This window comes from Ictidomys tridecemlineatus, chromosome X (genome assembly GCF_052094955.1).
Source record: "Ictidomys tridecemlineatus isolate mIctTri1 chromosome X, mIctTri1.hap1, whole genome shotgun sequence".
Lineage (NCBI taxonomy): Eukaryota > Metazoa > Chordata > Mammalia > Rodentia > Sciuridae > Ictidomys > Ictidomys tridecemlineatus.
Genome location: NC_135493.1, coordinates 95,396,825 through 95,421,787, shown reverse-complemented (window position 1 = coordinate 95,421,787; position 24,963 = coordinate 95,396,825). Strand labels below are relative to the sequence as shown.

Genomic DNA, 24,963 nt, shown 5'->3' with positions numbered 1-24,963 from the left:
ATGACATAGCTCCAAAATTTTCAAGTTGGATAAAGTTTAAGATCCCAAGCAATGTTTTACACTAGGAAATACAGATGAACTACAAAAAAGTATTTATTTTCAATCACAATTCTCATATATAACCTCAAGACACATACAAATACAATACACAGTGAAAAAGCCACACAACACATTCATATTTACTATCATGTGCCTGATATTCTCCAAGGTGTACACCTCATTTTTAATGCTTTCATAAATTCTGCAAGGTGAGGAAACTGAGGTTTACAGAGAGGAGGTGATTCTTCTGAGATCACAAGCTTAAAAATGGCAGGGATAATATTTATAGGAGGTGGGGTGACCAAGGATAGTTCTGATTCCAGATCTTTTGCTTTTTTGTTACACTAGGTGGTTTGTCATCCTGACTCTCTCAAGGAAATAGAATACCCATTAGGGAAAATTGATTTCAACCTAATTTTGATATTATAACGAATTTACTCAGCTGCTTCTCTGGCCTTTATAAAGAATGTAGTAATAATTGTAGAATTGATCCTTGGCTTTATAATTTGTAGTGAAGTTTTCTTCTGTTTTGTTAATTTATTATATCACCTTATGTGGTGTCTTGTAGGTAAATGTGCCCTCCTAGTACACCTTGCTTTTTTGAGTAAATGATAGAGCACTCCAGAATCACTGGGGCCTTGGGAATAGATTATATTCTCACCAGGCATTTTTCCCATTTCAATTTCTGACTCTCTAGAAGAGAGAAGAGGCGAGGAGAAGAGAAGATAGGAAAGAGAGATTGTTTCTGTCTGGAGGATACAACAGGGTGTGAGAAGAAAGGCGAGTAAATGCCTTAGAGTTAATTAAAGACAAAAATAAAAATATGAATAAACATTACATTATCTAGTAACAACACAAGCAGTCTATTTTCCCACCATGGAATAAGTCCCCAAATGGCACGAAGAAATGTGATGTACTTGACTGAACCTATGGAAGGCCTGGTCCCTTCATGAGGTCAAGAACAACATTTATGAAAGCAGATGAACTGGTCATTTCATGGATTCCAACTTGCTTCATCTTGGATATAACAAAGTCAGATGTTTAGATGAAACAGAAGGAGATAGAATGGAATGAATGAACACCAAGCCTGTACTCCAGATTTCTTAATTTAATATTTCATAGACTCCCAAGAATCTTCCATTTGAAATAGTCTGGATCCTACATCCAAAACCCAATGATTTAGATAACTCTTTCTGGCGGACAAAGAGACTAAATGAGAAAGATGTGCTTTAATATCTGGTTATGCTGCTTTTTTTATTTTACTTAACAGACTTTTTGATAAAGTAAATCAAGTTGTTTTTTTTTTTCTAAAATCCAAGATCTAATTACTATGTGAATAGCCTCACCACTTCCATTTACATTTGCTAATATTTTAAGTCAGGACTGGAAAGATATTTGAATCCGGCCAGTAGAAAGCAAAGGGTCATTTCTATGGATACCATGCAGCTCCAAATAAATATTTACAACAAATATTACTGAACAAACTCCATGCTGCAAACACTTTATACTTTCAGCTGAGGTAATCACCTACTTTGCACAAAATGAAATTAGACAAGACACTCTGTGTCTTAAAGATGGAAATACTTTTCCAGGAACAAAATGGTAATTTTATGAAAGATCAAGATGCCTATTAAAGGTGTACCCATAAATTTACTACCAAATTTTTACTAATTGTGATATCATTTAGGAAATAAGGAAATTGTTCTTGTGCTCCAGTTGGATTTTGGTCTTCCCAGGACTAATGTTGATCTGAAGTCAATATTTGCAGTCCAAATTGGTAATCTTTGCACTGCAGCCTGGTTAAAAGAATATATACATAAATAATATGTCCCTGGCCAGGTTAAGTTTGTAGATCAGGGCATAGAGAGACTCAGAACTCCTCTTATATGATCTTTTCTATCTATAGGATTGGAAGTACAGATTTCACAAAAATGGTAGTAGACATCAGGTTTCCAGATATTTCAAATAGATCAGGCCAGGCAGGGTGGCACACACCTGTAATCCCAGTGGCTTGGGAGGCTGAAGCAGGAGGATTCCAAGTTTAAGGCCAGCCTCAGCAATTTAATGAAGCCCTAAGCAACTTAGATTCTGTCTCAAAAAATAAAAAAGGCTGAGGATGTGGCTCAGTGGTGAAGAACCTGTGGGTTCAATCCTCAGTACCAAAATAAATAAAATAAAATAAAATAAAATAGATCAGCATAACAGAGGCGAATATCCATACATAAATGTACAGGACAATTGTTATGGAGTGGGGAAGGGGGACCTAATACTCTCCAGGGAAAGAGGTTAGGTCACATCACTTGGTGCTCCAGAAATATTGGGAGTCAAATTGGTAGGAAAATAGGTTTTATTCAAAGCCAGCTTTGAAGGAAGATAGAAGAAAGTTATCTTTTCAAAAATGTCATCTTCAGAATCTCTGAGGGCAAGCAAAGCTTTTAAAAAGAGAAGAGGCAGCAAAGTGAGACAAAAGACAGGAAATACGAATGTGCCGATTTAGATAGCCTGTACTAGACAGGCCGGTCACGTGGTGATCTCCTGCTCTGTTTCCTTAGTACCCATGAGGGGGTGGAGTTAGAACCCTTCAGCCTTTACTGTCAGTATGAGGAAGTTGTTCTCAATTTTAGAGGGGCCCAAACTTGAATCTGTTTCACAGTGAACATTTAAAAACAATAGTATGCAATAACAGACATACAGAAGAAATTTTCTTTATTTTTTTCTGTACCCCAACAATCTGATGTTCCTACCAATGCAATTGGTTAATGCAGTGATACACAGTTTCTTTTATAAAAGTTCATGTAGGCCAGACACAGTGGCACACAACTGTAGTCCCAGCAGCTTGAGAGGCTAAGGTAGGAGGATTGTCATAACCCACTTGAATCAAATGTATGAAATATGATATGTCAAGAGCTTTGTAATGTTTTGAACAACCAATAAAAAAAATGAAAATTTAAGCAGGGATTATAGAAAAATATCATTTTTATAGAATTACCTCCAAGAATATCATCTCTCCATGAGCAAGGCTTGGAAATCTCTAACAGTGACCTTCTTAAATTGTAGTTGACAGGGACAGAGAGCAAGAACTGTGGCTTTTCCCTAAGGAGCCAAAATTTAGAGGACTTACTGATTTTTTACTACTACTTGAGTTCACAAATGTTTTTATCTGCCTCAAATACTAAGACCATTTAATTCCAAACCAGATAATTCTCCTGCCTCAGCCTCCTGAGCTGCTGAGATTACAGACATGTGCCACCACACCTGGCTAATTTTGGGTACTAACTGAAGTGTACTGAAAGAAATACAAAACTTTAGAAAAGACATTCTTTGCTACAGAATACATCAGTTCTTCAAAGATCCATGTAAGTCAAGAAAAAATATTTTGAAAAGTATTAAGGTGTTGTGTCTTCATTTTTTAAATTGCATAATTTGGTTTTAAACATCATTGATTCATCTGCTGTAATAAAAGCTGATTAGGTCTGCCACTATTTATTCCCCCATCTTCCAATTTTGTTGCTTACATTAATTTTTCATTGTCGGGGTTTTAAATATTTACATTCTGATCTGCGACCATAGTATCTACACTATTTAATCTTATTTCTATATTTAAAGGGATTCAAGCCCACTATGAATCTCTTCATCAGAATTTCTTTATTCCTCACTTTTTAAAATTTTTGGCTCATTTTTTAATTTTTTTTTTTGTGGTAAGATTTTACCACTGAATAAATTTTTCAAGAAAAGCTTTGAGTTCATGTTTTAGAATGTTCTGGAATAACATATTCTTTCTTACAGTTCCACTGTCTCCTATCAAGGAATGTTCTTGTAAAAAGCTGCCTTGATTCTCCCCTCCCCTGCACCATCTTTTTGGTGACGTTGTTTCCTGCTTGGTATGTAAAGACTTCTTTCTTAAAGTTGAAAATAAACTAGCTGTGTTTTCAACTGTTCTGAATAATTTTACCTGCTTATAAGTGCATCTACTACACTTGCATATAAACACAGTGGTGTATGTGTGTGTGTGTGTGTGTGTGTGTGTGTGTGTGTATGGTGGGGGGGTGGGGTACCAGGGATTGAACTCAGGGGCCCTGGACCAGTGAGCCACATCCCCATTTTGTATTTTATTATTTTTTTTTGAATTTTTTTTAAGAGAAAGAGAGAGAATTTTTAATATTTATTTTTCAGTTCTCGGCATACACAACGTCTTTGTTGATATGTGGTGCTGGGGATCGAACCCGGGTCGCACGCATACCAGGCGAGCACGCTACCGCCTGAGCCACATCCCCAGCCCCATTTTGTATTTTATGTAGAGACAGGGTCTCACTGAATTGCTTAGCACCTGACTTTTGCTGAGGCTGGCTTTGAACTCACAATCCTCCTCTCTCAGCCTTCTGAGCCACTTGGATTATAGCTGGGCGTGAATGGGCCCAGTGATAAACACATTTTGTCAAGGGAAATTTTCCATATAACATCTAAATATTTCTAACTGACTTGTTAAAATCTCTTCTTTAGTGACATGGATTATACTCAGATTGCATTTTCTTTGTCTTCTATATTCAACATTTCCTTTAATTCTTGTGTCTTTGTGTAATCTGAACCCTTCACTCTGCCTTAATTTAATTCTGGCATGCCTGTTTTGCTCCTTGGTGTTTCTAGCTCATTTATCAGCTTTCTAATGATGTTTTGGTTCAAAAAATTTGTTTCCTCTGCTCAGCAATTTCCTTTTTCAAAGCTTCCCAATGGTTTATTATCTTTGCTTGACTTATCAGTCTTCAAAATCTACAAGGGCTTGTGAGTTGTATTTGTTTCCAAATGTATCTTTCATGTGTTATCATTTTTTGGCTTTAGTTGGCCATACTATTCTGTTCTTCTTCATAATTATGAAATTAGCTTACATGCTCTGTAGAATCTTGTATAATATAGGTGAATTCTCATGGATTCCAAATTTATCTGGGACTTGTTTCTTTTATTATTAGGGTGAAATGAATAAATTATAAGACTTGGATATAGAAACTGTTCATTGGATAATATTTTATTTATGACATTGAAGCCACAACAAAATGCATATATGTGTGGGAGGGTAGGATTTGAACTTATGAAGGATCAATAATTATATCTTTTCTCCTTATGTTAACTCAGTGTCATATCTTATAAATGCTGAATTTAATTTCACAAGTTAAGCTAACTAAATTGACACATTTAAACAGGATAGAGTAAAGGAGGAACATTCTCATTATTCCTATGAAGGTGATGATACAAGAAGGTCCTGGCATTCTAATAAATCCAGGAACAACCAAATTTAAAAGTTCTTGGATGGTAAGAAAGCCTGAAATGAGGCATGCCCTTTCCTATCTGCCATCCTCAAATTGAATGTGTCATTAAGGAAGGTTAAACACACACACACACACAATTGTGACAAAATGCCAACTCCAACATATTCAGACATTCCAATATCTGAAGGTAGGAATTTTTTGAAGCTGGTAGATTCACTACTGAATGTTCCTGGGTTTAAGCATCATCCTATTTATATTTCTTTCAACTAAATCTTTATGGTGTTTCCTATAAGGACAAAAGCAATGAATTTCATCCCCCGCCCCCCACACACACATTAACTCAGAATATTGTGTTGCTATTTCTTATTTTTTGGGGGTATCATGTGACAATGATTTGACAAAAAAAATCCTCCTTCTTGACTCCTTAAGAAGAAAACTGGCCATTAACTTGGGACTTTAGTAAGGTCACTTATAATGTCCTGTGCTCAAGAAGAAACATCCAGACTGGATGAGTGTACAATTAACATGATTCCTAGCTGGCTGAAACAATATATGCCAGAAGGTGCTAATAAATGGACTGATATCAAGCTGAAGTAACTCTCTTATATCCAGCTTTTGCCCTTTGCCCACTGGTGGTACCTATTATCAAAACTGGATGAATATATAAAATACTTATCAAGTGTATAGGTAATATCTAAGTGTCTTAAAGCTCAGAATCACAACCCAAAATATGAAAGCAGGCTGCAGTAATAGGCCAGATATAATGAGATCAAATTTAAATGGATAATACAAAGTTCTGTATATTCGTCCAAAAAGATTTCTACTGCTGAAGAATAGGATGCACAAAATTTTGCTATGTGGATAACATACGATGTACCTGTTAAAACTGATCAAATATTAGGCAGCATTGTAAGAAATAGTTATCTGTTGGGTAGTGGAAAGAACATTGGATCTGGTATCAGAAAATTGGGTCAAGCTCCAATTCTACTTCTTTGATTCTTCAACATTTTGACCCTTACTGTCTTCTCAGGGTTGTTGTGAAGTTAAAATGACTTACCATGTCTAAATACTTGTGCTCAATAAACACGACCTAGAAAAGTTACCACTCACTAATAAAACAGATGGCTTTGCCACTCCATTTTGTCCCAGAAAAGTTGGCACTTGGAATGAGTTCTAAATGCTATATTCACAAGCAAAGTGGAGCTACTTCCAAAGACAGGTACTGAGACAGATGAACATCTCCAAGGAGAATGTGAAGAATTGTTACATGAACCCAGGATAACTGACTTGAAGAATAGTGAATTCAAGGAAGGCCATACCTATGTTCAAACATCCGATTGAATGCTTCATGGCTTTCTGAAAGACTCCAAAGCAGTAGAACTAATATTGGAGGATGAAAAACAAAAGAATGTGGGTCAGGGCAGCCACTTGGTGGAGATGTTGTGAGCAATTTCAAGACAAGTGGATGGTTGGATATATGGCCTTTAACAGGACAGTCTGATTGTCATATTTCCAAGACACTTTTCATGAAGTGGTTCTTTCTGTATCAGAGTAATCCAAGGTCTCCAGTATCTTGGGTTGTGCTGATTTCTAGCCTTAAAATACCACCTTCTCTCCAGCTCTAAGCCAGACCTCTGATTTTTTTACTCTGCCTTCTCCCACCAATTGTTCTTGTTTATTATTATTATTATTATTATTATTATTATTATTATTATTATTATTATTATTATTATTTAGGGATTTCTGGTCACCTCTGCAATGCCGTCTTTTCTCAAACTATCCAAAAGACATAGCAGAAAGGTTGATTTGTGGGCTTTTTGGGAGATAAGCCAGTCAAACATGATTTCTTGGTTGCTGAAGTAACCAAGTAGAAATAAGAAGCAGGATTTAAGAAGTCCTGAATTGGAGCTATGCACCAAGAAATGTTCTTGGTGTACAATCTCAGATCAAGTTTATGTATTTATTTTTTCTGCTGGGGATGGAGCCCAGAACCTCATGCATGCTAGGCAAATATTCAACCACTGAGCTCTAAAACCAGGCTTTTAGTGGAGATTTGGATTTTGTTTAGAAAGTAAGGGACCAGGCCCTTTGCCTTGAGGCTTACTAAAAGTACACAAAAGTTGTTTGTTCAAAGGATGACTTTCCCCTGTTTTCTGGAGGCAAGAAGAGTCCTGAGAAGATTGCTAAACACCTCCAGTACATCCAGATCGCAGTAGGGAATGTATCTGGAGCAACCAGAGAGGCTGTCCGCTTTCTGAAGGGCCCGGTCTATCCCGTTTGGCTCCCAGGTTACCCCAGGGAACCGTTTTTATTTTTTTACAGCCTCGCAGGCGGGGCGGGGGTGGGTGGCTGCCGGGCGGTTACCAGGGACGCGGCCGCCCACGCGGCGGGGCTGGGGTGAAAGAGGACGCTGGCGGGGGAGGGGTCCGTGGCTTCTGACTGGCTGGGTTGCAAAGGTTCATTTGCATAACACTCTCTGACGTGTTCTGATTGGCCAAAGCCAGAGGGGTGGCGGTGGGGTGATTCCAAGGGCCAGGAGCTCTGGCCCGAGGACCTTTTCGTTCCGGAGTTACCCCGGTGGGTGTGAGTTGTTGCGTGGGCCCGAGGGAGCTGGGTGGCCCGGTTTGGGAAGTTTTTCAGGCAGGTGCATGAGCCATCTTTCTCTGATAGGGTTTAAGAAATGTGCAAGAACAGTGGCCGGGAGTCAAGAAACTGGGAGATCCAGATCAGACAGAAGGAAGGAAGCGGATCAAGGAAAGGGTGGAGGGCAAAAGGAAGGAGTTAGGGGGTTTCTCTCAAGCTGGACTTTTTTCTCGGGATGGGATCCTTTTGCTAGAGCATTTGGTTTTCCGTTTTCGTCAGTTACTAATCACACTGTATTGGAACTGGGTAGAAGAGAAAACGAGGGCAGGATTACAGCATTTAATAAATCTGAGTGCTGAGTTTTCAAGCGGACGCATTCCTAACTTAAAATATCAAGAGGGTTTGGGAAGAGGAATAAAGAACGTTTTAATTTATGAGATCAACTACTGAAATTGGATATTTGTTTTTCTCGAGTTTTCCTCTTAGAACGCATGATCTTTCTGTCTCTGGGCATAAGGTTTAAAAACCATCCTGAGCTATTTTATACTTTAGTGCTGCCTAAGCATTGGGGGGCGGGAGGGGGAGGTAGAGGATCTGGCTCATCATGGCCCATTTCCACATTTTGTAAGGAATAAACAGCGTTACGTTATGAGGTCCTATACTAAGTACAATTAATCTTTGTAAAGTACTTTTCAATTTACATAATGATTTTTACATCCATTCTTTTACTTAACCAAAATCCTTGGTACAGTCCGTGGGAGAAACTCCAGTTTTATTGACAAGGAAACAGGCTGGAAAGTTTCTAAGTCCCCATGTATGCAAAAAGGAAGGGTGAGATTATTTTAATACTTTTAAAATTTTATATAACGCTTCTTTCCATCCATCTCAAAATAGGTCGACAAGCAAGTAACGTCTCAGTTTTACAGATTAGAATGATCTAGAGCTACTAGGTTGGGGGGGGGGGTGGTCTCCCAGACTGGATTCCAGACTTTCATTCTGTTTTCACCAAGTCATCTTTTATTCAGAATACAATTAGGAAAATGGTTTGTCATGGAAAATACTTATGTATAAGTCATTTAAGTATAGGTCTTTAAAGTGAAAGAAAGAGGAAGATAAAGAAATCCTTCTATTACATACTTGTTTTTGACTCTTTGGGTCCTGTTGGAAAAATACTATACTAAGGACCCCTCCCTCCAAGATTTTAGGGGCAAGGGATTTAAAGTTAGAAGCTTCAGTCATGATTATCTGTAGGACTGTAAAAGACTGGTGGGTGAGGGACTCGGCAAGGGTGTGAGATGGGACAACAAAAATGGGTTATGGTTTGGAAGTCCTCAAAGTGAAACTTAAGGTGAAAGGCTCTTAAAAGTTACATCAAGGGATTTGGTACATAGCTTATGCCCTGTTAAGTGACCGTGTGCTTAAGAACTATCTTTTGAAAGACTTATGTTACACACACGCTCTCAAAAAATAATTGGCCACATCTCCACTTTTCTGTTAAATCAGAACACCCAACACCAGGCCTAACTAGCTTTGAGCAGCCAAAAGGTTACATGGGCCCCGATGGTCTTTCCAACGTCATTTCTCTCCATTGCCATGTTCTACTCTCGAAAAAAGTAGACTGCTCTTCATTCCTGGCAGCAGTTGTTGTAGGAAAGATTGGGAAAGACCCTGCCAGGAGAGGCAAAAGCCTCTGACCTCCCCTCCCCCAGCAGCTGACCATGGCGGGAGCATTGCTCGTCCACGTGCACCCGGCATGTCCAGTCGCCCTTCTTACATAAGAGTCCCAGGATGTAGTTGGGGCAGCTGCGGGTCCCACTTCTCCGGTGGCTAATAATAAACTGAGGCATCAATTTCCAGGCTGCAGTCACTCCAGATTTGGGGTTGAGGGCTCACTTTGCAACCCGAACACGTGCATTCCGGTCATCCCACCCTGCAAGCGCGCGCCAGGCCCGCCCAGCACCGGCGCACCAGCCCGGCCTCCCGACGGTCGTGACACGGGCGCTTTCGGTGCTGTCCTGGCCCTCCCCCAGCCGGCTTGCCCTGGGCTTGGTGTTGGCGGGGCGCCGCTGCTCCATCCCGCTTGGCCCTGCCTTACCTTGCCCTGCCCTGCCCGGGCGCCCTCCCTCAGCTGGGGTATCAGGCGAGAGGCGGAGCTGGCCAGGCGCGCCCCGCCCCCACTGTAGAAAGGGCCGGGCGAGTGTTACTCGCGGTCATCCCGGCTGGGGCCTTTTATCTGGGCGCTGCTGGGGGAGGCAGGAGGAGGAGACACCGGGGGTGGCACAGGACGACGCCGACACCTTTCCTGGACTATAAATTGGGCACCTGGGATGGGTAGGGGGCTGACGCATCGGCCACCACCCTCAGTCACAGTCCTGCCACTGACCGAAGCAGCGCCCTTGGGCAGCAGCTGCCCGCAGAAAAAACACTGAGCTGCTAAGGAGCGGGGGATCTCGAGGCACAAGAGAAGGTGGGTGGGTGCCCTCGCCCCATCGCTGCCCCGGCCAGCGTGGATGCTTGAGCTCAGGTTTTTCGGAGGGAGAAGCTGGGGAGAGGGGTAGATCCCTTCTTTCCGTGACCCTCAACTAGCAGGTGAAGAGGTGGGACCATCTGGTCGCAGGGAGCCACCCTGGCGCCGTCCCGGGCTAGCAGTTGCCAGAGAGGGAGGAGCGCGCGGGCAGGGGCGCTGAGCGCGCTAACAGGGTGAATAATCTTCCTGTTCTTTCGTCCCTGTCTCCCAATCAGGCAAGGCTCGACCCATCGACCACCCACCGCCATCAAGAGCTTCCGGACGCCAAAGCTAGGAGAAAACGCGCATCAAGCAGGGCCGGGCTGCGAGAAAGACGAGAGTTGGAGAGGGCGGAGGAGGAGGTGGGAATCCCGCCTTGCCAGCTATAGCCGTTCTCCCTGCGCGGGCCTCAGAGAGTGCTTGAAGGCGGGCACCCCCTTGCCCGGGCCGGCCATCCCTGTACCCTTGCATTTCGACTCCCGCGCGGCCACCATGATGCAAATCTGCGACACCTATAACCAGAAGCACTCGCTCTTCAACGCCATGAACCGCTTCATCGGTGCCGTGAACAACATGGACCAGACGGTGATGGTGCCCAGCCTGCTGCGCGACGTGCCCCTGGCGGAGCCCGGGCTAGACAACGACGTCGGCGTGGAGGTAGGCGGCAGTGGCAGCTGCCTGGAGGAGCGCACGACCCCGACCTCCAGCCCGGGCAGCGCCAACGGCAGCTTTTTCGCGCCCTCCCGGGACATGTACAGCCACTATGTGCTGCTCAAGTCCATCCGCAACGACATCGAGTGGGGAGTCCTGCACCAGCCACCGCCCTCGCAGTCAGGGAGCGAGGAGAGCACCGCCTGGAAGTCCAAGGACATCCTGGTGGACCTGAGCCACTTGGAGAGCGCGGACGCCGGTGAGGAAGACCTGGAGCAGCAGTTCCACTACCACCTGCGCGGTCTGCACACTGTTCTTTCCAAACTCACCCGCAAAGCCAACATCCTCACCAACAGATATAAGCAAGAGATCGGCTTCGGCAATTGGGGCCACTGAGGCGGGGCGCCTGCAGCTGCCCAGCATCCACTTGGTCCCCATCTCTCACCCTCTCTCTTTCCTTAAAAGCTGTTTTCTTCCTGGTTGTGGGGCACGAAGGGCAGACGGCAAAGTTGGGCTGTGTATGTGCAGGGGGTTGGTGGGGCTATGTGAGGTGAAGGCCCCCTTGGGGAGCAGAGAGGAAATTGGTGGCTGGAGAGGGGCTCAAGGACCCCCCAGGAGGGGGCCTGCCTTCTACGTTGCTGGGAATGGGACTGGGCTGACGCCCCACATTCAGCCTGTGCCTTTCCTGGGGTTTCTTTTCTGTTCTTTCCGGAGGAAAAGGGCCTGAGAAGGAGCCATGCCAGGGCGCGGTGCTGGGTTGCCACACTTGGGAACGCAACCCGGAGCTGGGTGCCGGGAAGGCGGGGCGCGCAAACACCCTCCCGCCCTGCTGTTGAGCCGGTGGAGGCCCTGGCGTTGCTAGGATTGCATCAGTTTTCCTGTTTGCACTATTTCTTTTTGTAACAGTGGCCCTGTCTTAAGTATTTCAAATCCCCTCCTTGCTCTGAAACTTCAGCGATTCCATTGTGATAAGCGCACAAACTGCACTGTTGGTAACCGGTACTACTTTATTAATGATTTTCTGTTACACTGTACAGTAAGTAGTCCTGTGGCACCCCACCACATCCCTTTCACGACACCCCACCCCCACCCCAGTGTGTGTAAACTGGCAGTGCACAAGCTTGTATGAAGCTTGCCTCTCAGCCAGTGAAATTAATAACATGAGAAAATGGATGTATCCGAAATGGAACCAACTGACATTCTATCCGTGTTGTACATAGAATGATGAAGGGTTCCATAGTTGTTATATGTTTTAAGTTTATTTAAAACTTTTTTTTAATCCAGATGTAGACTATATTCTAAAAGAATAAAAAAAAAGCAAATGTGTTAATTAAACTGGACGAGTGTGTGTTGATTTTTCTTCTACCAGTGAGTGGCTTAGTCGTTAAATAAAAATATTTTATAGCAAAAAGTAAATTTTATTTTCTCTGGTATTTCAGAGTGGTGGATACTCATCTCTGCAAGTATTTAGTTCTTTTTGGAAAGTAGCAACTGACAAGATTTACTTCCAAGCTATATTGCCAATTTAGTACCCAAATAGGATCATACATCTCAACAAAAAGTCAAAATATTCAAAGTGTTTGGGAAGGTACATGTATCTTTCAACCAACTTGGCCAGCTTATTGGAGTGCTTAATCACCATTTTGAATTTTTAAGGTTCTCAGCACCAGCTGAAATGGTTTAAAAACTTTAAAGTCTGAAATTTTACTATGGACAAAAGAAAATGTACAAAGAAACACCAATTGATCCTAGTGTGCACCCCTAGCAGGTTTTTATTTACAAGTGTTTTATGTTGACCTTAGGAGGTAGTTATGTGTATTAAAACATAAGCAATGCCCCTTTTCAGTAGTTCCCAACAGTGCTAAGCTTTGTTGATCAGTGTGCCTAGCTCTGCTTCTAGTTTTTTAGTGACCCCCAAGTCTGCAACCAAAGGTAGCATATCTGCTCAAGCCTGCTGTAGGGCCCTTAGGAATATTTTTAAGATGCCCTATGGGAATGGTGGGACAGCTGAAGCAGCACTCTGCATTTTGTTTATTTCATTATTTGTGTTGAGGGGATAAATGTCAGGTCAACTTCAGTTTTCAATCTTGGAAGTCATGAGGCATTCTTGAAACAAATAGGGCTTGAATTTAAAATGATATAATTGTACAGTTTAGGAAAAAGCATATTGTGTGCATTGAAGGCAGGCACAGCTCAAGTCTATTATCAGCTTTTAGCAGCAGTGGAAAAAAAAAAAAAACGGGGAGGTCTCAAGACGGGTGCCTGCCAGTTGCCAGAGAAAGTTAATGGTTAATATATGAAGATAATCTGGGTAACACCCTAAGAAAGGTGTATAGCCTCTTGTGTTCCCTTGAAAGTACAAGCAAAAAATTCAAAGAAGAAACTACAAGGCCACATGGTAGAAAGAAACACAAAGACTTTGGAGCCAGAAAATTGTGTGTATAAATCCTCTTGTTACTACTTATTAGTTTTGTGTATTCAACTTTCATAACCTGTTGCTACATTTGAAGTCAGACATAATAATTTAAATTATTTTTTGGAGTTGCAGTGAGAATTAAATGAAATGGTATATGTATAGAGATAGTTTCATACTTAAGTTTCCTCAGGCATTGCTGAAATACCTTACAGGTTTCTTTCTTCATATATTGGTTCATATGTCCATTTCCTCCCCTGAAAATATGAGGTTTTGGACAGGATGTGTATTTTAAAAAGTAAAATTTCAATTACATTCATGAAACTATTATTAAACTATTTTCTCCAAGACATGAGAGGGAGTCCCAATTAAAACTGAACAGTCATAGCGAAGGCAAGAACTTTATGTGCTATTTGTTAGAAGCAATTTGTTTTTAGAATATTCTGATGGTATACAGAATACAGAAAGGTAGATACAGTTAGCAAAATTAAATAATGGTGTATCAATTATGAACTTTGTTTTTGAAAACACTGCTGCATGTGTGTTTTTATATATAAATAGTGATACGAACTGAGGACTAATGATGTTTACTGCTAAATAGCATTGGATTTTTTATGAACCAATAAGGTTTCCCAGGCCCATTAAGTACTATTCCACTGAGCATTTTATTGAAGCTCAGTTTATGAAATAAAAACAGGACACATCTCAATAAGACTCACCTGGTACAACTTCTCAAGCTATTTACAAGTTTGCTCAATTTCTGAGGTAAAGTCATAAGTGACTTTCATCTCTTCAGAAGGTCTTTGAATATTTGCTTACATTATGAAGCACCTCCTCATAGAGCCTTGGGAGAGAAAAGCTATCCCACAGTGCCCGTGTCCATGTACTTTTATGACTGAAGGGAAGACATGGATAGATGAACTGGACAGAAAAGGACAGCTCACATTGGAGTTGATTACCCTCCAAACATTGTTAACATTTAAGAAGAATTTTCTACATCAAAACCTCAACACTGCAGTCTTTGAGAAAACCTGGATTTGTATCTGAAAAACAGCTTTCTGCTTTGCTGGCTTCAAGATTTTCACCTTTTATGCTAGTACAACATTACTTAGTGGTTTGGGCTAACTTAGCTTCTCCGAAGCTAATTTGTTGGAGAGTATGGCATGGGATTCTTATTCTTTGGACTAGTCTGAAAACTAACTTACTATTTCTGATTTTAAAAAAAGAAAAAAAGAATGATACTGACATTTATGTGTTCCTCAGTATTTTCCCCTTATTTTTAGTTGCTGAAAAAAATCATTTGGGAAATATTGTCTCTTTCTGTCTCTCTGTCCTTCTGTTTCTTCCTTTTTACTCTGTTTCTCCTTTGTTTTACATTGCCAGTGGTTCTCAGATGTTTGCACATTGGACATAGTTCCAGTAGACTTAGAGTTCAAACCTTATACCATATATCTTAAAAAAAAAAAAAAAAAAAAGCAAGGCACTTACTGGGTGCAAATTCCTGTACACACCTGTAATCCCAGCTATAAGGAGGTTGAGTCAGGAGGATCGCAAGTTACAGGCCAGCCTGGGCAATTTAGGGAGACCCTGACTCAAAAAAGATAAAGGGCTGAGGATGTAGTTCAGTGATAGAACCCCTGGATTCAATCCCTCCCAAAACAACAAAAAAAACCCAACAAAGCATTTATCATTTTTATGGGGCATCTAGCACATTTTTATCAATCATTTTGTTCTCATGTGATTTATTTTAAAGAGTTTTGGATAAAGTAATGCCAGAAGGAGTGCTTTCTTTAAAATTTTGGAGGTTAATGTTTTGTCCCCAACTAATAAAAAAAAAAGGTTGTTTGGAAAGTTTTGGAGACTTTAAACATGTTGGATATTGGATTGGTCTTTTAAAATTAAATACTAGTCCTTTTGAAGTTTAAAAACTTCTAACCAAGGATATATTGCTTTAATTAGCAAGATAATTTAAGCAGAAAAATATTATTTTTTTCTTTTAAGGTGATGTCCATCTTTTTAAATAACTCAAGGGAATTTAAAGTTTGTTCTTTAGTTACTCAAAACACTTGACTTGGCCTCTAGTTCATTTAGAGCTGTGTAGAGCTTTCTGTTAGGTACAATAGTTGTGGTAGTCTGCTACCAATAATAGTTTCTGTATCTGGAAGCCAGTACCATTGTTTGACTCAACATCTGTGGCTCCTGCCTTGCAGGTCCCACTGTAGAAGTCCCTCACTCTGTCCTTCCTACTCAAACTCCAGTTTGCACTGCAGAGGGCCTTTGCATGCAAACTTATGGAAAGCCTGGTGTCCATATCTAAGCCCCTTCCATAGCTCCCTGCCAAGCCTCAGGTCGAGGGATGCACAACCCACTAGCTCATCAACCATTGGAAAAAACAAACCCTAGCCAGTTGCCTATGAAGGTCTTGGCGACTGGCTTGGGTTTGTTTCTTCCAATGGCCATTTAGACAGGGAACCCTGGGAGTTCACATACCCAGAGTATGGCCTAGAAGTAGGGACATAAGCTGTCAGCTTTGAGGACCCATTTTTCCATGGAGAGTGGCAAGGCCTTAGGAGTAGGGAAGGTAAGGAGGCAGAATGGACAGTAGGAGTCCCATTTGTTCTGTCCTGCCTCCTTGGCTTTCAAGATGAACAAAGGGTGTAAAGCCAGCAGAAAGGCAATAAGAAGCTCAAGCTTTAGTCTCTTCCTGGTTCAACTAATGAGGATTCCATGGCTTTTCTCCCAACCTCCCACATTCCTCCCATTCCTTAGGAGTCTCCTTGCTCCATTGAAGAGTGGTATTTAATTAGTGAAATGTCTGGTAAAGAAAACGAAAACCACATCTGTACACAGAACTTTCCCCACTGCTTATTATTTAGCACTCCAATGGTGGCAAATAGAGCAAAGGCAGCTACTCTAGATCCAAACAGATACTTTTTCCATGAAGCAGTGAAGATTTCACCTTGCCAAAAATGTCTCCATCCTGTTTTAATTTAGCTTGCTGTTTTCTTTTTAATGTCAACGTTCTTAGTCAAGTTAAAACAGAAAACATATAGTTGTGCATCTGTCTAAATGAGGCCGAGTAAAACCACAACCATCTCGTCAGTCCTTCCTGTTTTGGCATTCTCTGTTTTTAAGAGGAACATTTTTTTTTGTACCTTCTCAAGCTTTTTCTTATATTCTGCTACCTCTTTCTATTCTTTCAGAACCCTCTGCCTAGCAGTTTTTAAAATATTATCTGCCAGTGTGCCCAACTGAAGCTGGTAAGGGTTTGGATTGTACAATGTCCTTATTGCTAGTTATGTACAGGGTTATAGATGGTAAGTTTCTGATCTTGAATTGTCTAGAGAAAGTGGTTTCTAACACAGTAGATAAGAATAGTAGAAAAATACTAGCAAAACAGCCTAGTTCTTTATTTTTAACTAGCACAATAAACAATGTTGGGCGTGGGGCATTTTCTGGAATCTATTTTACTTTTCAATATCAATCTTAGTAGTGTTGATATGTGCACTTTTATCAACCAGCATTCAGTTTGCAGGATGAAACTGGACATGATTCATTTGATGTTTTCAAAGGTAGAAACTAACTTTGTAGTTTTTTTCCCCCTTTTGAATACCATACTGCTGAGGTAAAGAATGTTGTAGCTTGTGGGTGAGCTCAATAGGGCCAATTAAAGCCTGACTACTCTTCCACCATGTTGAAATACCTGACAGAACTTGCTGTGTCCTTGGATAATGGCCTTTTTTTCCTTCATGGCAGACATCTAATTGAGGAAATTTCCTGTTTGGTAGTCAAGGAAAGATAAAAATGAAAGTACTGCATTGTTGGTTCTGACCAAGGTTTTCAACTTTTTCCAGTTGTTCACATGCAATATTAATTTTAAGCACTGTTTTTAAAAAATTTTATATATATATATATTGTGAAAGAACATTTATATGTTCCAGAGTAGCCAAAGTATGTGCAGAATGCAAGGAGTGTAGTTAGTGTAGATTACTCATTCAAAAGAAGGTATAGTATTTTATGGTATCTAATTGACATTGCAGCTTGTAACTCATGGATGCTTTGGGAGTATAATTTGTTTCTGTTGTGCTAAGTACTTGTTGACAATTCCTTCATATATAGCTGGTTAACCCCGGTGTTGAAGTCTGGGAGGAATCTCCAAAACCTAGTGGGTTTGCGAGCTAAAGAAAATGTCTGCATCCTACAGCCATGTTGGCCCCATGTGGCAAAAGAGAGGTGCCAAGACAAGACTACCTAATTTAGGCTTTCCAAATTTACCACATTTCACCCTACCATCTCTGGGTTGGTATGAGTAAGGGAAGTAAGAAATCATTTTTCCCTGGGATCAGGCTATGGTAACTTTTTCTCTGAGTGGAAAGGCAGCCAAAAATTTTAAATTGAAGAATATGAAATTGCCATTTTTGTAGGTCCCAAGTGGTTAAATAATACCTGATGTCAGCATTTAGGTTCCCCTCTTGTGAAGGTCCCATAGTTCTCTTCCATCATCTTATGATTGCCAACTCAGGATTGTCCTAATCTGGAGATAGAAAGGGTAAGGGGGAAAAAAGACCAAAGGGAAGGGACAATTATATAAAGGAGACAAATAGAGTGGAAGAAATGGGAAGAGACAAGAATGAAGCGAGGAAATGGAACAAGGGCAGAGAAACTGTGGCAAATCATATTTTCCAAACATAGCTGCCCTTATTTCTGGCCCTACATGCTCTTTCACAACATTGCCAATTTCCATCAAGAGGTATAATCTGCATCTCCCCCCACCCCTTGAATTTAGATGGATCATTGTGACTATGACTGCTTGGACTGCATGAATTTGGCTGGTACTTTCAAGGCCAGGCCATGAAAGGAGATATATCTTCCTCTTATATGAAATATACAGCCATCTCTTGAGATGCTGGCCCTTGGAACCCAGTTGCCATACTGGGAGGAAGCCCAAGTTACATGGAGAGACTACATCTAGGTATTCCAGCTGACAGCACAACTGAGGTCCCAGCTAACAGCCACCATCAACACCCAAACATGTGAGTGTGCCATCAAATGAATCCAGCTCCCAGCCTTTGAGCCACCCCAGCTGATGCCAAGTGGAGTAGAGACAAGCTGTCCCTGTTGAGCCCTGCCCAGATTTCAGATTTGTGTACAAAATATTTTCATTCTTTTAAACAACTAAGTGGTTTGTTACACAGTAATAGATAACTGAAACAGAGGCCTTTTTCCAAATTTCAGAGGATTGTCTGACTAAATGAAAACAATTCAAAGTAGAACAGAATTTATAGGAGGGGGTCTATTTTATCACATTTACCTGAATAGTCACTTATGATAAATATGGAGCCTTTGGAAATATTCATCTGATGACTGATTCAGAGTACAAAAGGATTAGAAATAGTAGATGGCTGAAGAGATGCTGTAAATAACATATTATAGTTGTGTTAAAATTGATCAGAGTAAGGAGAAAAATGGTTCCCCCAAATATGCCCATGTCCCACTCACCAGAACCTCTGAATATATTAATTTGCATGGTAAGGGGTAATTAAAGGTGCAGATGGAAATAAAGTCATCTGGCTTTCAGATGGGGCAAATCATTCTGAATTATCTGGATGGGCCCAATGTAATCACAAGACTCTTTAAAAGATGGAAGTAGAGGCAGGAGAGTCAGAGTCCTGGAGATGCAGCATGAGGAAAGCAACTTGTCATTGTTGGCTATGAAGATGGGAACAGGAGCCAGGAGCCAAGAAATGTAGGCAGCTTCTCCTCTTGCAGCTGGAAAAGGTCAGGAAACAGAATCTTCTTCCAATCCTCCAGAAGGCATGCACCCCACCAGCACCACCTTTTTAGCGGAGAGAGACCCATTTTGGACCTCTGACCTCCAGAACTGAAAGGTGATAATGCCATGTTGTTTTAAGTCCCTGACTTTGTGGGATTTTTGTACAGAAGCAATAGAAACTAAAATACATACTTTCTAGTGTATAGCCAGGAAATGAAAAGGTTACACACTCTTGGTACCTAATCTATTTGTTGCCTTTGGGTTGGTTAAAGTAGAATTTCTAAGCACCCCCTGAAAATACTATCAAAAGGTTCTTTTTGTCTTTTTTCTTGAAAGAAAGTTGATTTTCCTTTTAGGCTTTAATATTGGTGACTGTGGCCCTGCATAATAAGACACTATTTATGGAGCTGCTATTATATTATTAAATAAGCTTGCTTCAAATATAGTGACATCATTTATTATTGTATTTGTGCTTAAATTCTTACATTCACCGTTTTTTCTTTCTTTCTCTCTCTCTCTCTCTCTCTCTTTTTTTTTTTTGTAGTACTGAGTATTGAACCCAGGGATATTCTACCACTAAGCTACATCCCCAGATCCTTTGTACTTTATTTTAAGCTCCTCACTAAATTGCCCCAGTGTGATCCTCCTGCCTCAGCCTCCTGAGTAGCTGGGATTACAGGCATGTAATGCATCTGACCCTTCCTCTCCTTTTTGCTTCATCATCACTTCTTTCCCTTCCAAAGTATTTTGCATTTTTAATGTAGTGCTTCCTGTTTCATTATTATTTTTTCTTTGTATTTGCATATAATTACATGTACTAAAATACACAGATATTAAGTATACAGTTCATTAAATTTTGACAAGTGCATATAGCCATAATCAACATCTCAATCAAGATGCAGAACATAACCATCACCTTAGAAAGTTATTGCATCTTCACTTCTAATCTATGACCCTCTTTGACCCCTCCACTCCAAAGCAAACACTATTCTGATTTCTACCCCCATGCCCGTGTAATTTGTTTTGAACTTGGTTGAAAACTTGCCTGTTTTTGAACTTGGTTGAAAGAGAATTACATAGTATGTACACTTTTGTGTCTGGCTCCTTTCACTCAACATTGTATTTCTGAGATTCACCCATTTTCCTGATTGAGTAGTCATTCCTTATTAATACTAAACAGTATTTGTTTGTATACATTTCTGTGATTCCTATTGTATGCATTTCTATCCATTGCCTTTTTGATGGGCATTGAGGTTGTTTTCATTTTATTTATTTATTTTGGTTATTATGAATAAAAGAACATTCTCGTACAATCCTCTTAAAAGACATAAATAATTAATGCATAGGAATGAGATTGCTAGTTCATAGGATAGGTATATATTTAATGTTATCAGAAGCTACTGGAAGTGTTTTCCAAAGCGATTGCCACATTTACTCTCTTGCCAACGAATGTAGGAGAGATCCAGTTGTCCCAGGGCCTTTTTATTGACAATGTCCTCACAACTGGTACCTAACACTCTTATCTCTCATTGAATGGTGATGATTTAGTGTGAGAATGCAGCATAAAAGATTTGCAATGGAGAGAAGTGTATTAGATGTCAACTCCATGAACACAAAGGTCATACATAATAAGACAGGTGGTTGTGGCAAGGTGAAGTAGAGGGAAAGGTGGCACACAGTAGTGGAAGAAAAACCATGACTTGGAATCAAAGAGTCTGGTTTTAGCCCCAGTTCTGTCAATTTGTTCTGTTTCCTCAGGGAGTTAATTAGCTTCTTGGATCCTTAGTTTTCTCTTTTGCAAAATGGAGATACAACCATAAAGATTTAATATAAATAGCAAAAAACTATCCCTTAATGTGCACTTATGGGGTATACTTCCTTCCTGATAGGTTTGTTGCTAGGACTGGTGCAAATCTCATTTTTTTTCTCCAAAGGACCCAGAGAGAGAGAGAGAGAGAGAATTTTTAATATTTATTTTTTAGTTCTCGGCAGACACAACATCTTTGTTGGTATGTGGTGCTGAGGATCGAACCTGGGCTGCACGCATGCCAGGCGAGCGCGCTACCACTTGAGCCACATCCCCAGCCCCTAGGATTCTTATTTTAAAGATAAGTAAATTATGTCAAAGATTTTTGTTTATGCTGAGGATAGTGGCACATATCTGTAATCCCAGAGACTTGGGGAGATTGAGACAGGAGGATCATGAGTTCCAGGTCAGCCTGGGGCAAATTAGGCCCTGACCAATTTATCAAGACTCTGCCTCAAAATTAAAAAAAATAAAAATAAAAAGGGCTGGGGGTGTGACTCAGTGGTAAATTGCCCCAGGTTAAATCCCTGGTACAAGAAAAAAGATTGTTGTTTACCAATACCTAGTCTTCCCTTAGTTCCCCAAGTCTTTCTTACCTTGATCTTGATCACACCAGATAAACAGATAATTCTTAGCATTCCTTGCAGCTAGGAATAAGCTTGGGACAATTTTTTTTTTTTTTGTACCAAGGACTGAGCCCAGGGGCACTTAACCACTGAGCCACATCCCCAGCCTTTTTTTTTTTTTAATATTAAGGGTCTTGCTGAGTTGGTTAGGGCCTTGATAAATAGCTGAAGCTGGCTTTGAACTCATGATCCTGCCTCAGCCTCCCAAACCGCTGGGATTACAGGCATGCATCACCATGCCCCACAGTGACAAGGTTTTAATCAAAGAGCTCAGGTAAAAGTGTGATTTATGACTTCTAGATATCTTTAAAGGGTGAGAGAATCCCTTTTACTCCTTTCCCTTTCTTACTGGATGGAATGACTTGGAATGGCCGGAGCTCCAGCAACCAATGGACAATGAGATGTAGCAACATGTTGAGAATAGCAGAGAAACAAGAGAAGGAACTGGATTTCCAATTGTCATTATGAAGATTAAATTCTAACTTGCAAAATCTTAGAATAAGTATCTGCTAGTCGTTAATTAAATATGAGGGCCAAGGAAGGAAGAAGAAAAAGGAACTCTTTGAGAAAAGAGCTTTTTTTTTTCTTTCACCTGACTTATTCTTTCAAGCTTTATAAAAACTCAGCAACCAAATTCTGATATATTATTCAATCTGCACATTTCCCAGGCCTCTTTCTTCCCTTTTTTCTTCTTTCATTCACTTCATTGCTTATTAATATATCCACCAATGAGAATCCACAGTAGAAGTTTTAGATTCTTGTTGATAACTCTCTTAAAGACTTGTAAAGAGCTTAAGCTCAAATTCAAAGTATTCATTCCCGAATTTGGGCCTGCAGGGAGTGGAAAGGCCTCTAAAGGAAGAGACTGGTTCCCATCCCCCACTCCTCCCCACTGTGAAATTGGGAGGCAGAATAAACAGGAAGTGGGCTTTGAGGGGGAGGAGTGGCTGGAGAGACATTCCAAAACAGTCTGCACCTGCTTAACACAAACTCAGAAGGAACAAAGTTCTAAAACAAAGGCCCACTCCTCCTCTCCCTCCTCTCTTCCCTTTCTTTTTCCTTTCCAGGTCTGTGTTAAGGTGCTGTGATATCAACAAAAGAGCTTCCATGTGGTTCCAGGATTTTCCAGGCTCCTAACAAAGACCAAATGTGGACAACCTAGCAAAACTATGAGAGAGAATGGAGTTCCGAAGAGCTCTGTGAAGGCACAGGAGAAAGCTTGCAGAAGTGAAGGAGGATTCATGGAAGTGATGCTTTACTCAGGAAAATGTTGGGGGTACCTACCGTGTACCAGGCATTGGGCTATGTGCTGGTGATAATAGTGAACAGTACATAGCCACTGCCCTCTGATGCTTATTATCCATACGAGGCTAAAAACAATTAAAAAGGCAATTAAAATATAGCTTAAGAAGTGCTAGATAGCTGGGTGCATGGTGCTGTGCTAGCTCACAGGGAGGACCCTAAATCAGGCCTGGGCATTAAGGAAAAATTTTGTGGACAAGATAACCTTTATGAGATTTTAGAGAACACCACAGATTAACCAAGTGGAGATGGGGCTGGTATGGATCTCTGGGGCTATTTGAAAGCCTTGGATCTGCATGGGAAGAAAGTGAGAAATAACAAGAAACAACATCATGAAGAAAGTTTTTTAAAAAACATGCTAAGGCTCTGCCTTCTGATATGAAGTGAGAGAATGATACACCACTTCTCTGTTCTTCCTGTCAAACATGCACAACCTAAATTTAATCATAAGGAAACATCAGGCAGATCCAAATGGAAGGACATTCTACAAAATATCTGACCTATACTGTTTTTATTTTTATTTGTTTATTTTTTTTATGTGGTGCTGAGGATCGAACCCAGGCCTCACATGTGAGAGGCAAGCACTCTACCACTGAGCTGCAATCCAGCCTCCTGACCTATCCTTTTAATAAGTGTCAGGTTATGAAAGGTAACAATGGAGGAAACTATTGTAGGATAAAAGACACTTAGAGACTGCAAGTGTAATACTGGATACAGTGTGTGATACTGGAGCTGAAAATTTAACATATATGTGTATACGTATGTCTTTTGCCATAAAAGACACAATTTTCTTAATTGGACAAATCTGAATAAAATCAATATATTAAATAACTATATTGCACCAATGTTAATTTTATGATTATGATAATTCTAAGTTATTATTCTTATTCCTGGGAAGATATAACCTAAAGTACTTATGGGCAAAGGGTATTGTGTTTGCAATTTATATTCAAGTGATTCAGAAAGAGAGAAGTAAAATGGTATATCTAGGCAAGGAGTATACAGAAAGATTTTTTTTTTTGATAGTTCCTGAAACTTCTCTGTAATTTATTATTTTTTTTAAAGAGAGAGGGGAGGGGGGGGAGAGAGAGAGAGAGAGAGAGAGAGAGAGAGAATTTTTTAATATTTATTTTTTAGTTTTCGGCAGACACAACATCTTTGTTGGTATGTGGTGCTGAGGATCGAACCCAGGACACACGCATGCCAGGCGAGCGCACTACCACTTGAGCCACATCCCCAGCCCTCTGTAAATTATTTTACAACAAAAAAGTTTCATTAAGTTGGTGAGAGTCTCACTAGGTTGCTGAGGCTGGCCTTGAATTTGCAATCCTCCTGCTGAGCCTCTCTGGGGTTACAGGCTTATGCCACTGTGCCTGGCTCAAAACAATAAGTTTTAGCAAACCACCCTGTGCACTTTGGACTTTATCTAAGAACAATAGGCAATGGTGGACCGTGAGAGGCTGTTATGCATTTGAATAATTGCCCCATTTGGTGGTTATTTGAATAACTCCCTCATTTGGTGGTGCAGTGAATAGTTCAATCCAGGGAGGACTCATTGCCAATTTGGAGGCTCTTGTAATAATGCAGATGAGAAATGATGGTGGCCTTAAATAAAGTGGTGGCAGTAGAGAAGGAGAGAAGTGAATAGATAAATGAAATATTTAGAAAGTAGGAATCAGAGGACCTGATGAGATGTTATAGAGATTACAAAGTGAAGGAGTGAAAGGTGACCCTTGGTAGTCTTCCTTGCTTGTCTGAGTAGATTTAGGTCTGAAGTAGCACCAGAGGCAAAGGAACACGCTAAATTTAAAGAGAAAGATGATTTTGGTTTTACACAATACCTCCAAGTTAGCTTCAGCTAGTAAGTTGATAACAACTGTAACCTTCCAAGTTGTCCAGGCCCCAAATTTTGGAGATACCCTTGATTCCTCAATTTTTCTCACCATCCATTTATCAGGAAATCTCATTGGCTCTGCTTTTAGAAAATACAAAATATGTGACA

The 24,963-nt window shown here is 40.7% G+C and overlaps 1 protein-coding gene across 3 annotated transcripts; it reads left to right on the top strand.

Annotated features, from left to right (window-relative positions):
• Positions 1-7,814: 7,814 nt before the first annotated feature.
• Mid1ip1 (MID1 interacting protein 1) lies at positions 7,815-12,375 on the top strand. Of its 3 annotated transcripts, none has more exons than XM_021725562.3 (2): positions 7,815-7,877; positions 10,626-12,375. In XM_021725562.3, exon 2 carries the CDS (start codon positions 10,882-10,884, stop codon positions 11,434-11,436), a length of 555 nt encoding a protein of 184 aa, XP_021581237.1. In that variant the 5' UTR covers positions 7,815-7,877; positions 10,626-10,881; the 3' UTR covers positions 11,437-12,375. The 3 variants fall into 3 exon arrangements, with proteins under 3 accessions (XP_021581237.1, XP_005324023.1, XP_077891094.1); XM_005323966.4 differs by lacking the exon at positions 7,815-7,877 and adding an exon at positions 10,069-10,350; XM_078034968.1 differs by lacking the exon at positions 7,815-7,877 and adding an exon at positions 10,448-10,472.
• Positions 12,376-24,963: the final 12,588 nt, after the last annotated feature.

What these genes read in the sequence shown, in the direction of transcription:
- Mid1ip1 (XM_021725562.3), top strand. Translation starts at nt 10,882, where the DNA reads ATGATGCAAATCTGCGACACCTATAACCAGAAGCACTCGCTCTTCAAC.